This window comes from Staurois parvus, unplaced genomic scaffold (genome assembly GCF_062004578.1).
Source record: "Staurois parvus isolate SC_StPar_1 unplaced genomic scaffold, SC_StPar_1.0 ptg000088l, whole genome shotgun sequence".
Lineage (NCBI taxonomy): Eukaryota > Metazoa > Chordata > Amphibia > Anura > Ranidae > Staurois > Staurois parvus.
In genome coordinates, this window is record NW_028317884.1 from 126,742 (window position 1) to 144,349 (window position 17,608).

The following is a 17,608-nucleotide window of genomic DNA, read 5'->3' on the forward strand; positions in this document are numbered from 1 at the left end:
ACCTCTGACTAAAGTTGAATAATTCCCTTTCTATAGGTGTAGGCCAATATACATATCTCCTGAAGCCTGACTTGAAAACTCCCAGGTGAGGCCTAGTTATTACTGCTCACCTTCACCATCACATGAGTGAGCTCTCAGACACTGAGTTCAGAGCTACTGCATCAGGGGAGAGAGAGAGCATGTGAAGGGCTTTGAGTCAGAGAAAAAGCTCAGTCCTGTAATGGTGGAGGTGAGCAGTAATGACTAGGCCTCACTTAGCAATGTCCTAGCAACATCCTGGGAGTATTCCAGTCAGGCTTCATGAAGTACATAAATGGTCTACACCTATAGGTGGGTACCCCTTATCAGCATAGGCAGGTTTCTGGTAAAGATGAACGAACACTATTAGGTAGTAAAGGTGAACTAACACTTTAAAGTGGTTGTAAAGGCTCAAGGTTTTTTGCCTTCATGCATTCTATGCATGAAGATAAAAAAAAAACCTGTGTGCAGCAGCCCCCTCAGCCCCCCTAATAGTTACCTGAGCCCCATCGTGTTTCAGCGATGTGCAAGAAAGCCTTTGTTTTTCTAGGGACTCTCCCTCCTCCTTGGCTGAGACAGCAGAGTCATTGGCTGCAGCTGCTGTCAATCACAGCTAGTGAGCCAAAGAGGAGAAAGGGGGAGGAGCCAGGCCACTTCTCTGTTTGAATGGACATGCAGAGCAGTGGCTCAGGAGTGAGCCTGCTTGGGTGCCCCCAAAGAAAGCTGCTTGCTCTGGGTGCATTTGGCAAGAGGGAGGGGCCAGTATCACCTGCAGGGGACCAGGGAAGAGGAGGATTGGAGCTGCTCTGTGCAAAACCACTGCACAGAGCAAGTATGTGTTTTCTGTTTTTTTTATATGCCTTTAATGTCACTTTAAGCCTTAAAAATCTTCTGTTTATTAGTTCACATAGTCTTAGTATAGTAGTTGCACTATGAGCTGCATAGCTCAGGGTCAGAGCCTTATTTTACAATGGCATAGCAATTAGCAGTTCTTCCTTGGAGTACTAGGGTGATCAATTTGAATCCCAACCACTATACTACCTGCATGGAGTGTGCATGATATCCCTGTGCTTATGTAAGTTTACTCGTAGGTTAACTAGATGCTGGCTACAGTGGCCCCAGTGACAGGGACTGATGTCAATGTACAATACTGAATATACGTAAAGCGCTGTGTAAACTGTCAGGGCTATATAAATACCTGTAATAAGTAAATATATGATTAGATAATCTGCAGTATAGTGGTTGGACTGTAATGTACCTGGTTTATGGAGCTTGAATTATACAAATCTATAAAGTGTATTCTAGAAGATGAGATATACAGGGGAAAGGAAGCTTCCTATGAAGTCTTCATAAAGGAGTGCATCTATAAACTATATATCGGATGTGTCTCACAACTGGAAGTTTAATGATTAATTTCCCCATGTAGCCTATTTATTCCTCGCTCAAATGCATTACATCATGTCAATAAGTGGCTTCCTTGGCCCATACATCATTGGAGGTCTGTACACCCCAGCTGTAATTCATAATGATTAATGAATAAAAGACTGAAGTGAAAGGTCAGTAAGAATCAGGTATCATGCACAGTACTCAACTGCTTTGTCCAAGGAAGAAGGACTTGCATGCAGCACTTCTAGAAGGAAAGGAGAGAGGACATTCACAAAGTCATTCATATACCTAAAGTCATTTACAGCTATCTTCTGCCAGATAAAATTCCTCTGGTAATTGCAAGCTGTACTGAGCCTTGTTTGATCAAGGGTGACAGGCCGTGAAAGGATGAATAAAGGAAAAGTTAGAAAGGTACCTTATTGATCATCTGTATCACCAAAGAAAATTGAGATGATATCAGTAATGACATCAACAAGTTCTCGGACTACCTTTGAAACAAGATCACCTCACTAAATTCTGATACAAATATTTTTCATCAACTGCACTCCAATTGCAACATAAACTATACAGTAAACATAATAGGCCTGTTGTTGTATAGATAGTAAACCAGCAACTAATCTTTTCCCCATTACTGCTTTATTAAAACTTGTTCTTCACTTCTCTGACAATCTGTGTAGACGCAGGGACAGAAGGAAAAATCTCACCCATATCAGACAATAGGTTAGTTCAGTGTTTCTCAACCTTCTTTCAGTCAACGCACTCTTTAAAATTATGTATCATCTTGAGGCACCCCATTTTAAAATGTAAAAAACTAAACTAACAGTTCAGCAACATCAACACATGTAGGGCACCCAACGCAATATATTCTTCCAAAGCAAATAGTTCCTCAGTTAGGAGCAACAGCTACAAGCATTAAACTTATTCTTCCTGCAGAAGAGATACTTGAGAGGGGATATGATAGCGATATACAAATACCTCAATAGAGATTCTAGTATACAGAATAAACTATTCAGTCTCAGGGAGTAAGAAGACACATGGCCACTCATTGAAGTTAGAGGAGATGGGGTTTAATCCCAAACTGCGTAGGGGGGTTTTCACTGTCAGGGTGGTATTTTCACAATTTCACCAATTTTCACAATTGGTGATGTCAGCGGGAAGCATTGATAGTTTTAAAGTACTCTTGGACAGGTATCTTAAAACACAGGGATATGGGAATGATTTTTACGTGAACACACACACAGGTTGAGCTGAATGGACTAGTGTCTTTATTTAACCTTACCAACTATGTACTGTAACTATGTGACCTTTGCACACTGGTAATGACTTGTATTAAAACAGGTTGCGCTGAAAATAAACAAACAAAATATCAATCAAATAAATATATAAGTGAAGTCCAATAAATAAAAAGTCCAAAGTGCAGATGAAATACGAAATAATCAGTAGTGTCCAATAAAAAATATATCACCAAGTGAATCCACCACCAAAATAGGTTAGGTAAAACTCACCAGAGCAATATGCTGATTCTGTGATAAATCAGCATATAGCGCTTGTTGCTCTGGGAGCGATGATCTATGTAGTAGCGGCAACACTTGAGACTTTTGGTATAAATTCCAAGGAGTGATGCTCTGCAGAGCTGAGTATCCACTTCAAAAGTAACTGATAGGCATCCGCATTGAGGTATAAAACGCCACTCAGAAGAAAGACCATGGTGACCAAGAGCTCATGGTGCAGTATATCATGAAATCACAGCTTTAATAAAAAGAATGCACTTACAGAAAATGGTGCCCAGACCGACACCAGTGTAAATCGCAAACAGATAAAAGCTAGCCCAGCCTAGCTTGCACATGCGCTGTACAAGCGGACCAGGAGCGTGCTAATGTCACATCCAAAGGCTCTGCCCTACGCGTTTCGTCATCGACGTCCTCACGGAGCGCTCAGTGTGTGTGCATGTATATATATATATATATATATATATATATATATATATATATTTTTTTTTTTTTTTGTAAAGTGCAGGGCACAGACACTTGACCATATGTCCCCTGCACTTTGTTGTCTGATGTGATTTCACGTGACAAAGTGCATAAGATGCAATGAGAAAGGTCACTGTCCATTGGTCCAGTTACGGAGTACAGAAGTCCACTGGTCACACCCTCCCACCAACTAGCAGGATAGGTATACAACCAGGTCACCCTGGCAGATGATGCAGGTGCGGTGTCTAAGTACTAACCGGTATTCACCAGAGCTCCTGACTGTGGAGCTGGGTTTTGCTGCATGTTAGTACCAGGTCATGGTTCTCAGGATTGCACTAACTGGAGGTGAGAAAGCCATAGTCCAGTAGCAGATATAGCAAGTAGGCATCAAACAGAATCATAGTCAGTAAACAAGCCAAATGTCGGTAACAAGTGGTAGCGAAGGTACGGATGGCAGAACGAGAGACAAGAGTGGGATATTGGCTGGAGAAGGCAGCAGTTATTTGGTAGGCTGGAAGTGCAGAGACATGGCTTAACCACTCCCCGCCTGGCCTATAGTAAAATGATGGCTGGGCGGGACTCTTGTCGATCCAGGAGGGCGTCATATGATGTCCTTCCCAGATCGCACCTTGCGCATGCTCGCAGGGCCACACTGTGGCGAGATCGGTCACCAGCTATGTACCTCAGATACGGCCGATGACAGATCTATGTACCGACCTGATTGCCAATACCATGTGACCAATCACAACAGGTCACATGACAGTTGTAAACAATGAAAAAATGTGAAAGCTTGTGAGCTGCTATGTGAGTGAAAAACCTACTGAAGTGCTAATTGTGAATCGCCTGCACCTTACACATACTCATACTAGTGTGCCAAATCAATATTATATACCACAATGTGCTGCGCTTCACTTAAAACTATACATCAGTTGCCATTACTTATGTTGCATATAAAAAAATGTAAACAATATTGTGAAATATAAAATAAGAAAAAATAAAGAAACAGAAAAAAGCAGTGTCAATATCCAATAGCAGCGTCCATTTGATTAAAAAAAAAGTATATACAATTTCCTAAGATTTGCATAGTTCACTTTAAGATGCAGTGACTCCTGCTTCCAAAATAAAATACTATATGCTGAAAAAACTTGCATAGACGTGCCCCCCCCCCCCATTGGTTGTGCTCTCACCTCAGGTATAAGACCAAACCATTAAGTGATTAAGTGAGGTCATATAATGCTTGTGTCCCTTTAAATGGGCCAGTGTATGGATAAGATGATATCCTGCTGTTTGGAGTCCTTCTCCACTCAAACGATTGATTTCCCCCTGATGAAGCCACGTGATCGGTGGCGTAATGTGTAGGGGAGGGGCTTTGATGTCACGACGCTCGAAGGTACCATACTGACACCAGCTGGTAATTTTAGGTGTTTCACCATAGGAAAAGTTCTGGAGGACACATTTGTGAACAAAGCGGTTTTATACACAGAGTATATAGTGAGTGCATTACTTTTATTAATAAAAAGGCTTTTTAAAGGATAATACACTGTGATTTGATTCATTCCTCTATATTAACAACCATGGAAGGGAAGATTATTGTTTGAGTGGGGAAGGACCCCAAACAGCAAGATATCATATTATCCATACACTGGCCCATTTAAAGGAACACAAGCATTATATGACCTCATTTAACGGTTTGGTCATATACCTGAGGTGAGAGCACAACCGGTGGGGGGGAACGTCTATGCAAGTTATTTCCCACACATTTTATTTTGGAAGCACGCGTTACTGCATCTTAACGTGAACTATGCAAGTCTGAGGAAATTTTATATACGGACTTTTTTATTAATCACATGGACACTGCTATTGGATATTGACACTGCTTTTTTTCTATTTCTTTATTTTTCTTTTATATTTTACAATATTGTTTACATTTTTGATATGCAACATAAGTAATGGCAACTGATGTATAGTTTTAAGTGAAGCGTGGCACATTGTGGTATATAATAGTTGTAAACAATGGATGGCTTCCTTTCATGCCATCCATTGTATATAAGTGTTTCTAGCTGTGAATGGTCACAGTGATCACATGCACAGGCTGGGCTAATCACAGCCCATCTGTGTCATGTGATTAGTCGTGGCCAATCACAGCTAATCACAACAAAAAAACTGAATGAATCGATTTCATTCAGTTAAATGCTTGCTTATAGCAAAGAAATTCTTTGCTATAAGCAATCAAATTGTGTAAAAAAAAAATACTGATGGTTACTATGGTAACATTATACTACTTAGTGATAGTGTAATATGAAAAAAAAAATTATCACTTTTTTTTCATACTGTCACCAGTGTCCCTGATCATCACCACACCAGTTATATGATGATGCTGTACTGCCCTGGTGACAGTATGTAAAAAAAAAAAATTTGTGAAAATAATTTTTTAATTTCTTCACTTTCCAAAAAATTATTACAAAAAACTCACCATGCCTCTTAATACGTTGGACTGTCTACTTTGCAAAAAGGGGTAATTTGGGGGATATCTGAACTGTGTGACATTTTTGGGCCTCAAAAAATTAGATTGGTTGTCAGTATTTCAGGATTGATTCATTTTTAGATATGTACCATAGTTTGTGAACTCCCTAACTTTCCTACAGACTAAATAAATACTGATTTGTGTTATTTTCACCAAAGAAATGTAGCAGAATACATCTTGGCCTAAATTTATGAAAAACATTTATTTGCAAATTTTTATAACAGAAAGAAAGAAAAACCTTTTTTTTTTTTAAATTTTCATTTTTTTTGGTAATTTAGCAAAAAATAAAAACCCCAGTGGTGATTAAATACCACCAAAAGCAAGATCTAGTTGTGTGAACAGAATAATAAAAATTTAGTTTAGGTAAGGTGTTGCATGACCGCGCAATTGTCATTCAAAGTGTGAGACTGCTGAAACCTGAAAATTGGCCTGGGCAGGAAGGGGGTAAAAGTGCCCGGTATTGAAGTGGTTAAATCAGGAAGTTTCTGGGAGGAGCAAAGGGTTCAAGGTTCACAAAAAACAAGGAAGGAGAATTCAAGGAGCTGTCTGACATTCCAGGTAGCTCAGCATAAAGAGACATTGCCAGACACAGAAGAGGTCCCAGATTCAGACCCAGGCCCTGACACCGTGGTGGCTGAAATGTTCATCAACCCCACCAGTTGCAGGGCTCCCTTGTCACATCTGTGACTGTGGTTCCTACACTTGCTGCTTTCCCTGAGGACTCTTGCTATTGCTCACACGGTGATGTGGGAACAAATGTAAGTGAAAAGCCTGAACCTTTAAAAGGTGGTTATAAGCAGAGAATTTTGCCTATCATATGGAAAAAGGGCTGTGTCAGGCAACTCACCTCAGAGAGTTTTGGAAAGCGCTGTTATGTAAAGATGATGCATGCTAAAGCTTTATGACATGAACAGTATATCGAAGTTTACTTAGAGGAAAAAAAAAAATCAATACACTTTAGCTTTGTGCCAGCTGACTGTGCCAAGATTGCTCACTGAAAGCTCCACCAGTTTTTACTTTCTCAAGATCATCAAAAAACAGAAGTTCTGTTATTTGCTATACCAAATGCTCCCATCGGCTTCTGGAATTAGGAGAGCTGATTAAACACCTCATTACATAAGGGTACTTGTAACAGAATTACTAGTGAACGTAAAAAAAATATTAAACAGACACCTAGACTTTGCTTATTCAATGCATTCTTCCAAGTGCAAGAAACCAGTGCAACAATTCAAAAGTTAAATTTTGTTTTATTGCAGAAAGCCAAAACTTGATTGATTACTTTATGTTACTGCACATTATTACTTTGATTGTTCATATTTACTTTGTATGTACAAAAGGGGAGCACAATAAATGGTGGATAATACTGCTGGCTCGCCATGTGAAGATACTGGGTTTCATTTGATCAGGGTAAGGTTACTGATTACTCGTGGAAGGAAGGGAAGGACATTTTATCTAAGGTGAGTTCCTGGTTTTATATATATATATATATATCTTAAATTCTTAAAACTGCTGGTTATAAAACTGATGTGCTAATTTCTGAAGGCTTAGATTTTCATGCCATTGGTCAAAGTACAATTGGATCCTAGCCATCAACAATCAGTCAGCCTGTAAAGTCACCTAAAATAAAAATGAAGACAAACTTTATATATTTTTTTTTTATACCAAAGTTTCAGTTTCATTGTGGGTACAATGCGCTTCAAATATTAGGAAGAAATAGTAGTGATGCTGTGATGTCATAGCTGCCTGGAAGCTAGAAAAACTACTTTTGCAAAATAATGGGATAAGACTTGTGTCTGGGAGTAAAAGGTGCCTGACGTGTACCTTGCAACCAATTACCTGTGGAAGGGCTATCTATTATTAGGGAAAAAAGTTGTTGGGTGCATGCATCAATGAATTTGCCTGCTCTCAGCTACACCATTTATTGGTGTCACCGATGACACAATGCAGACAAAACTAGAGAAAGGCAATGCTATAACCAGGCTGAGCGTGCTGCTCATCATGCACATGGTGCAGATGCATTAACAATTGATGGACACCAGGGAAGGGTTATATCTGGATACCAGGGGCACAAATTAGAAAGCTATAGGGGCCTATTCACACTATATGTGGTGACAGATGTTTTACAGCATGGTAAAATGTTTGTTACTGCAGTTGCACACAGAAAACTATTTTTTATGTGTCCCATTCACACTGCAACACAGCCCTGCGCTGTCCTGCAGCATGCTGTGATAAAATGCAGACATGTTGCATTTTATCACAGAGCACCATGCCAAATCTCACTGCAATGTAAGGCAGCACAGCGCATCACGCAGCCTGACATTGTGGTGCATAAAGTGTATGTTTTGTACAAAACTAAAAAAAATAAATAAATACTAGTTGTGCTCACCTTTTCTGTAGGACCTCTAGTATACAAAAAAAGGTCTATTCATGCTTTCGTCCCTTTAAGGGTATTGAATGCACACTCTGACCTCCTCTAGAGTATAGAACTCCTAGGTTCCATGGTATTATGCTCAAAGTTAAATATACAGCTATCCCATAGTGCTTCCCATAAAATATATTTTATTTTGTTTTCATTCAATACATTTTTATTGAATTTTCAAAAAGAAAGTAAGTGTAACAATCATAACGATAAGAGTAATAAAAGAGAGCAAAATGCTCATATTACCAACTGTTACATGAGAAAAAAAAAAACCACACACAACATAAAGCTTTGCACAAGAAGAGCACAAGTGGACCAGAGATGACATGAAAACACGACATATGGGGTGCTGTGCAGCTTAATGGATACATAAATATTACTAGTGTGTTATCAGTGATCAAAATATGCCAAATAATCATGAATTGCAACAAAAGAACTCTTGCAGCTGTGACACCACAACTCCAGTGTTGCACATACAATAATGAAAACATTAATTGTCAAATTAAAGTCTCAAGTAAAATAAAGTCTGTGAACATGTGGCTATACTACTTTTGTCTTATTTTATTGTGACACCATGACTCCACCAAGTACTTCACCTCCTGTGAGAATTGTGCCCTCACCTTCACTCCATGAACCACACAATATAGCTCACACTGCACATGAAAGTCTTCTCTCCACAGGTGCCAGATAAACAGGTAACTCTCCCAAATCCACACCATCCACCACAGAAGGTCTATACTTCTATAAAGTGTCAGGACTCCGCTTCACCACTAGAAGAGGCTCAGAACCAAGAGGGACCCTCCACAGTGTAGTATGCAAACATCCATTTATTATGGTAACCAATTGCGCCTCCACAATAAAACCATTGAGGATAATGCAAGTCAATGTTGGTCCTTCACTTCCGATATCGGTACGAAATCATGTCACCCAGCTCCGCCCAACGTGTTGTCATAGCATCGCGTGACATCTTCAGGGTATCAGGGCTTCGTGCTTTACACAGACTGTCCTGTAGTCCATTGTTTAATCCACCATTGCTATAGCAACATTGGATGCTAGCCAGCTAATACATAAATTAAAACTGAGCTCATCTTCTCTATTATTAAGATACTATAAAAAAATTTATATTAAAACACTGATTATAAAATATATTTTTTTTCATAAAATGTATCCAAGTATAAAAATATTCCCTACTACCACCTATGGATAAATATAGTATTTCACTCTTCCTATAAAGATCCTTAAAAGTCATTTATAAAGCAATTTAAATCAAAGTCAGTTTTGAGTTCTTTTGGGTGCCAATGTTTGTAATTCATATATCCACTGGGATTCTTTCTGACTAAGGGTTTTAATTGTATTTCTCCTTCTCCAGTGGCCTTTATATTTCTACAAATCCTAAAATTGTAGTAGAGAAGGATCTTTATTGTGATAAACCATGCTTTCATTCATGTTTTTTTTCAAACATATTGATATATTATAAATATGGTCCTGAATTCTTTTACTAAAAGTTTCCTTTTTGTCCTACCTACATATTGTAATCCACAAAGACGTTAGAGTGGATATGCCATCCCTTCTGTATTACATGTATTGAAATGTTTAATTATGTTGTTTTTTTTCCAGTGGTATGTGTTGTGTAATTAATCCTTTTCTTAAGGTTTTTTGTTAGTTTTTTTTATATGCCTATGATCTCCCACATCTGTAAAATCCCAGACCATGAATGATTTTCCATTTTTTCTCTTCAGTGGATCTAGTATACAGTATTTTTAACTTTTATTTTTTAGATTACAGCATCTCATGCACCATGGCTCATGCACCAAGGTTGCACAAATTATATATATATATATATATATATATATATCTCTATACACACACACACACACACTTGTGCTCAAAAGTTTACATACCCCGGCAGAAATTGTGAAATTTTGGCATTGATATTGAAAATACAGTCAGGTCCATAAATATTGGGACATCAACACAATTCTAACATTTTTGGCTCTATACACCACCACAATGGATTTGAAATGAAACAAACAAGATGTGCTTTAACTGCAGACTGTCAGCTTTAATTTGAGGGTATTTATATCCAAATCAGGTAAACGGTGTAGGAATTACAACAGTTTGCATATGTGCCTCCCACTTGTTAGGGGACCAAAAGTAATGGGACAATTGGCTTCTCAGCTGTTCCATGGCCAGGTGTGTGTTATTCCCTCATTATCCCAATTACAATGAGCAGATAAAAGGTCCAGAGTTCATTTCAAGTGTGCTATTTGCATTTGGAATCTGTTGCTGTCAACTCTCAAGATGAGATCCAAAGAGCTGTCACTATCAGTGAAGCAAGCCATCATTAGGCTGAAAAAACAAAACAAACCCATCAGAGAGATAGCAAAAACATTAGTCGTGGCCAAAACAACTGTTTGGAACATTCTTAAAAAGAAGGAACGCACCGGTGAGATCTGAAACACCAAAAGAATCGGAAGACCACGGAAAACAACTGTGGTGGATGACTGAAGAATTCTTTCCCTGGTGAAGAAAACACCCTTCACAACAGTTGGTCAGATCAAGAACACTCTCCAGGAGGTAGGTGTATGTGTGTCAAAGTCAACAATCAAGAGAAGACTTAACCAGAGTGAATACAGAGGGTTCACCACAAGATGTAAACCATTGGTGAGCCTCAAAAACAGGAAGGCCAGATTAGAGATTGCCAAACGACATCTAAAAAAGCCTTCACAGTTCTGGAACAACATCCTATGGACAGATGAGACCAAGATCAACTTGTACCAGAGTGATGGGAAGAGAAGAGTATGGAGAAGGAAAGGAACTGCTCATGATCCTAAGCATACCACCTCATCAGTGAAGCATGGTGGTGGTAGTGTCATGGCGTGGGTATGTATGGCTGCCAATGGAACTGGTTCTCTTGTATTTATTGATGATGTGACTGCTGACAAAAGCAGCAGGATGAATTCTGATGTGTTTTGGGCAATATTATCTGCTCATATTCAGCCAAATGCTTCAGAACTCATTGGACGCCGCTTCACAGTGCAGATGGACAATGACCCAAAGCATACTGCAAAAGCAACCAAAGAGTTTTTTAAGGGAAAGAAGTGGAATGTTATGCAATGGCCAAGTCAATCACCTGACCTGAATCCGATTGAGCATGCATTTCACTTGCTGAAGACAAAACTGAAGGGAAAATGCCCCAAGAACAAGCAGGAACTGAAGACAGTTGCAGTAGAGGCCTGGCAGAGCATCACCAGGGATGAAACCCAGCGTCTGGTGATGTCTATGCGTTCCAGATTCAGGCTGTAATTGACTGCAAAGGATTTGCAACCACGTGTTAAAAAGTGAAAGTTTGATTTATGATTATTATTCTGTCCCATTACTTTTGGTTCCTTAACAAGTGGGAAGCACATATGCAAACTGTTGTAATTCCTACACCGTTCACCTGATTTGGAGGTAAATACCGTCAAATTAAAGCTGACAGTCTGCAGTTAAAGCACATCTTGTTCGTTTCTTTTCAAATCCATTGTGGTGGTGTATAGAGCCAAAAATGTTAGAATTGTGTCGATGTCCCAATATTTATGGACCTGACTGTATAACTGATCATGCCAAAAAATGCTCTTTTATTGAAGGATGATGATCATATGAAGCCATTTATTATCAAATAGTTGTTTGGCTCCTTTTTAAATCATAATGATAGCAGAAATCACCCAAATGGCCATGATCAAAAGTTTACATACCCTGGAATGTTTGGCCTTGGTACAGACACACAAGGTGACACACATGGGTTAAAATGCCAATTAGAGGTTAATGTCCCACATCTGTGGCTTTTTAAATTGCAATTAGTGTCAGTGTATAAATAGTCAGTGAGTTTGTTAGCTCTTACGTGGAAGCACTGACTGGGCTAGATACTGAGCCATGGGGATCAGAAAAGAACAACGTAACAAGGTAATGGAACTTTATAAAGATGGAAAAGGACATATAAAGATGTCCAAAGCCTTGACTATGCCAATCAGTACTGTTAAATCACCTATTAAGAAGTGGAAAGTTTGGAGATCTCTTGATACCAAGCCAAGGTCAGGTAGACCAAGAAAGATTGCAGCCACAACTGCCAGATGAATTGTTCGGGATACAAAGGGAAACCCATGGGTAACCACAAGAAAAATACAGGCTGCTCTGGAAAAAGACAGTGTGGTTGTTTTGAAGGAGCACAATATGATGACACTTGAACAAATATGAGCTGCATGGTCGAGGTGCCAGAAAGAAGCCTTTACTGCATCAATGACACAAAAAGGCCTGGTTAGGCATGTCAAGGTGTTATCAGGCATATTGTAACCGGGCTTTTTTGTGGCATTGGTGCAGTAAAAGCTTATATCTGGCACTTCGACCAAACAGCTAATTTTTGTTCAAGTATCACCGTATTGTACTCCTTAAAAACAACCACACTGTCTTTTTCCAGAGCAGCCTGTTTTTCTTTTGAGGTTTCCTGTGGGTTTTTCTTTGAATCTAAGACAATTCTTCTGTCAGTTATGGCTGCAATCTTTCTTGGTCTACCTGACCTTGGCTTGGTATCAAGAGATCCCCGAACTTTCCACTTCTTAATAGATGATTTAACAGTACTGATTGGCATATTCAAGGCTTTGGACATCTTTATATGTACTTTTCCATCTTTATAAAGTTCCATTACCTTGTTACACAGGACTTTTGACAGTCCTTTTCTGATCCCCATGGCTCAGTATCTAGCCTAGTCAGTGCTTCCACATAAGAGCTAACAAACTCATCGACTATTTATACACTGACACTAATTGCAATTTAAAAAGCCACAGATGTGGGACATTAACCTCTAATTGGCATTTTAACCCGTGTGTGTCACCTTGCGTGTCTGTAGTAAGCCCAAACATTCCAGGGTATGTAAACTTTTGATCATGGTCATTTGGGTGATTTCTGCTATCATTATGATTTAAAAAGGAGCCTAACAACTATTTGATAATAAATGGCTTCATATGATCATCATCCTTCAATAAAAGAGCATTTTTTGGCATGATCAGTGATATTTTCAATATCAATGCCAACATTTCACAATTTCTGCCAGGGTATGTAATCTTTTGAGCACAACTGTATATTCCTTTCCTTGACTCTAACTCTGGGCTGAGGTCATGTAAGTGTGCATTTAACACAGGTTGGTGTGATGGACTTTATATTTTGGTACATCGAGGTATGGGGATCATTAAACTTGATAACAAAGTGTGGATAAGGACTGAATTTCAAGTTTATTTTTAAGCATTTTCACAAACTTTATGGCACCATTGCAATTTAATATTAACAGTATTATCATCTGTTTTGTGTTCGTAAAGATTGGTATCAGTTTTTATGAGTACAACATTGTAGTCTTTAGAACATTGCACTTCATTCTAGTTTGTTTTAGACTTTTTTAGTTTGTGCTGGCAGCTTTTTTTTTTTCCAACTTAGGGAGAGTGCAAATGGGTCTTATATAGAGATATCAATTATTGAGCCTGACTATGATGAACACAAGTGAAAGTGTAAAAAATGTACTGCTTGCAGCATCAATATATTTGTCTTTTAACTAAACAGAAATATGCTTAGCGATTTAAAAAAAAAAAACAACACTCAAAGGAACGCTATATAATAAAGTAAAAAAATTACAATATACATGATATATACAGTATATACAATATCAGTTGCCATTTAAAAACACAAATTATATAACACTAGCATACACAAATTTTGGATACATTTACATTGACACATTTCCCTTTTAATTGCTTTGTTACTATATAGAAACATCCACATAACAAATGTCCCAATAGTGCCCCTTAGGGTGTGACGCAAGAGTCTCTGTGGAGGTTAGATGGTGAACTTAGCATGCAAGAAAATGTTTCTTAACTGCAGTATAAAACATTTAACACAATTGTAAATTTTGTAAGATTTCAATAGTAACAGGGGTTTGTTCATTTATTACTTTATCTTTTTATTTGACTTCCTTTAATAATTTTTTTGAACAGGAGTTTTTTCTTTTTTTTTTTAATGCCCAGACCAAGATTACCAGCACTTGCATGCTTTAGTTCACTTGACTCTATGACTAATCTGACAGAGGACCTGAAAACTAGAACACACACTTGCACACTCCTAGTTCTCTGTTACAAAAGTAAGTAACATTCTTACTGCAAGGGGCAATTTGCATTCAAACTTAAAAGGTGTTGCAGTCACAAACAGTAATGTCAAAAATTCTTATTTCGAAAATACCTTATCGATCATTTAAATATCCTAATCTGCTACATTCAATACGGTGAACCACTTGATTGCGAAAACTGCAGAGGCTTCTCGAAAACTTGATGGTGGCCCAGCTTTTTTCTGTACTAGGACCTGTTGTCTGGAAGTTTCCAACCCCAAGCTCTGTTTCCATAAAAGGATCACTGTTCTTTCTTGTCAACCATGAAGAGCGGCGAGAAAGAATGAAATTAATTCACCCAAAAACCTTATGTTTCATTATACTGCTTTAATTATCAATTTACATGTTTAATGAAGCTTTGGCACTAAAGTAACACCACAGAAAAAATGAAAAATAGTCTTATTAAAAAAAAGGGGAGTTCGTTTGTACTTTGTTAAATGAAGTGTGAAGAAGAAAAGCATTCCTTGTCCTCTTCGGTTTCAGTAAACGCCACTTCACGACCATTCTGCTCTGGAAGGTGAGCACAAAGAAAAGACGTGTCAGGAGCAGAGGAGACAATGTATGAAAAATATAGACAACCTTCAGAATGCATTTCCTCCATTATGTGTTGACTACGTTTAAAGGGTATTTCCACGTGTAAATTATATTTCTGTTCTAGGCCTAATATGAATTACCTGCTCACTTCTTATTTCTTAGGGACTTGGGGCAATTTTTATAGCCTCCAGACTCCAGCCAGTGAACTTGCTACAGCCGTTACCCAAAGATCTCACTCTCCGTGTTGATACTATTCTTTTATTTGAAATGATAGAGAATGCAACTAGTTGGAGACTGCCTCTTCCTTACATAAAGAGTGATACTCAACATTATACAATGACAGAACCATATGACAATGTTCAGGAGCTCTCTAAAGTCTTGGCGTACCACAGTTGTTGGAGACCTTAAAAACATTTCTAGCAGTTTGTTCCTTCTTCAGGTGCTGGAATATTTTTTTTTTCTACAAATCCTTGGAACTAAACTCAAATGGGGAAGTTTCGCTTGTTTGCATCCATCACTACTCCACTGCTACATTTAGCACTTTTTGGGGTGGATGGGGGAGAGGGTACCTGGTTTTGACAGGTACCCGCTCCCACTTCGGTCAGATCTCCGCAGCGATGTTCAGTCCTTCCTCCGTCTCCCCGCAGCCTTCTGGGACTGAGATACCATTCACAAAGCGCAGTGTGGCTCGTGTATGCGCAGTAGTAGACTACTACAGAAGGCTTCACTGAGGCTTTCCCTTACCTAAGATGCCGATACCTACTGCCAAAGACTACTGAAGAATCGGCTCGCGAGAGACCACCACTGGATTTCTGGACAAGCAAGTGTTCTTATATGAAATAATAAGTCAGCAGGAACAGCATTTGCTGCTGACTTTTATTTTTTTTTCGTCGGGGGGGGGGGGGTCTAGAGCTCCTCTTTAAGAGGGCCTGTTTTATATAAGTAAGATGAATTTGCTAAATATACTTTTTCACCAATGTTTCACCTTTCCATTGCAAACAAAAAATGAGGACAAAAATAGCAATTAAATAATACTAAACAAACAGCAATTATTTTACAGATCTTTATAAACAGGACCATCATTTGATTAGGGTGGGTATACTTAAAGTGGTTCTAAAGGCTCCAGGTTTTTTACCTTCATAAATTCTATGCATGAAGTTACAAAGCCTGCTGTGTGTAGCAGCGCCCCCAACCACTTACCAGATCCAGCAATGCCCACCACAGCCTTGGTTTTCTGGGGAATGTCACTCCTGATTGGCTGAGACAATCACAGCCAGTGAGCCACTCAGGAGAGGGAGGGGGCGAGGCCAAGCCACAGCTCTGTGTGTGAATGGACATGCAAAGCCGCGGCTTTGGAGCATGCCTGCCCAGGTACCCCCATAGCAAGCTGCTTGCTGTGGGGGACATCCAACAGGAGGGAGGGGCCAGGAGCACAAGCAGGGGACCCGAGAAGATGAAGGATTCAGGCTGCTGTGTAAAACCACTGCACACAGCAGGTAAGTATGACATTTTTGTTATTTAAAAAAAAAGATCTTTAGTATCACTTTAACGCAGAGGTTTCATGCAGGATGAAAGGAAAGCAGGCCAATAACTAAGGCAGTCCTAATGCTGCTTTACATATTTGCAGGGTCACATAAATAAAAAGACTTGCCCAGCAAATGTGGAAGCATTTGCACTGTGGTGGCTATGAGGAATTGACACTCAGTTAAGACACAAAACCTTAGTACTGTGATGATCAGTTATCAGAGCTAGCTCTGTAGCTCTCTTTCAAGGGCGTTAGCTTACCCTATAGATGCAAATGTATATGTCCATTCAAAAGGTAATGAATATTCTTTTTCTGTGTGTGTGTTTTGTTTTTTTTAAAGTTAAAGAGATCAAGTTGGTTTAAATGCCATGAATTTCACAGTTTTAAAAACCTATATGTGTTTACAGTTTATAGTTATATATGTATATAGGGCATCCATATTTGCTGTTGAAATAGAAGCCCTGCCTCTTTTTCCGGCTTTGCAGAGCTGAAGAGTGGCTGTCACTTACTGCTGTTCCTTACAATGCAAGTCTAGGTATCTACTGAGCCAATGAAAAGAATAAACTCGCTGTATGGCTGGAGTCTTTTCTCAACAGTTGTTAAGAAGTGAGACAGAGAAATTGTGATGGTGGATAATCTGCAAATCTCTAAGATTGTAAGCTCCAAGGATCAGGGCCCTCCTAACCCTCTTGTATTGAACTGTATTGTTGCTGTACTGTCTCCCATTATATTGTAAAGCGCTGAGCAAACTGTTGGCGCTATATAAATTCTGTATAATAATAATAATATGTAATGGGACAGTCAAAATATAGGACAGCAACATGTAAAAATGTGCACAAAAAACAAAACCTACTAAAGAAAACGTTACAATAAGGCTCCTTTCACACAGGCAGACCGATCAGATACGCTTGTCCATTTTTCAGGTGGACCTGATTGGACTATCCATTGCCCTCTATGGAGCGGCAGATGTAAACGGACATATGTCTGTTTACTCATACCTGCTTCTGATCTGATCCACTAAAACAGACAGATGTGGGATCCG

At 39.0% G+C, this 17,608-nt stretch overlaps 1 protein-coding gene across 4 annotated transcripts in view; it reads right to left on the reverse strand.

Moving 5' to 3' along the window:
• RNF130 (ring finger protein 130) overlaps positions 1 to 17,608 on the reverse strand; it is a 465,054-nt gene that overhangs the window by 20,978 nt on the left and 426,468 nt on the right. For 2 of the 4 annotated variants that reach the window (XM_089670241.1, XM_089670238.1), the window contains one exon: positions 14,815 to 15,017. The exons of the other annotated variants lie outside the window; for them this stretch is intronic. In XM_089670241.1, coding sequence (XP_089526367.1) covers positions 14,941 to 15,017 — 77 coding nt within the window. In that variant the 3' untranslated portion in view covers positions 14,815 to 14,940. Of the gene's footprint in view, positions 1 to 14,814; positions 15,018 to 17,608 lie in introns of those variants that run through there. 4 annotated transcript variants of the gene reach the window in all.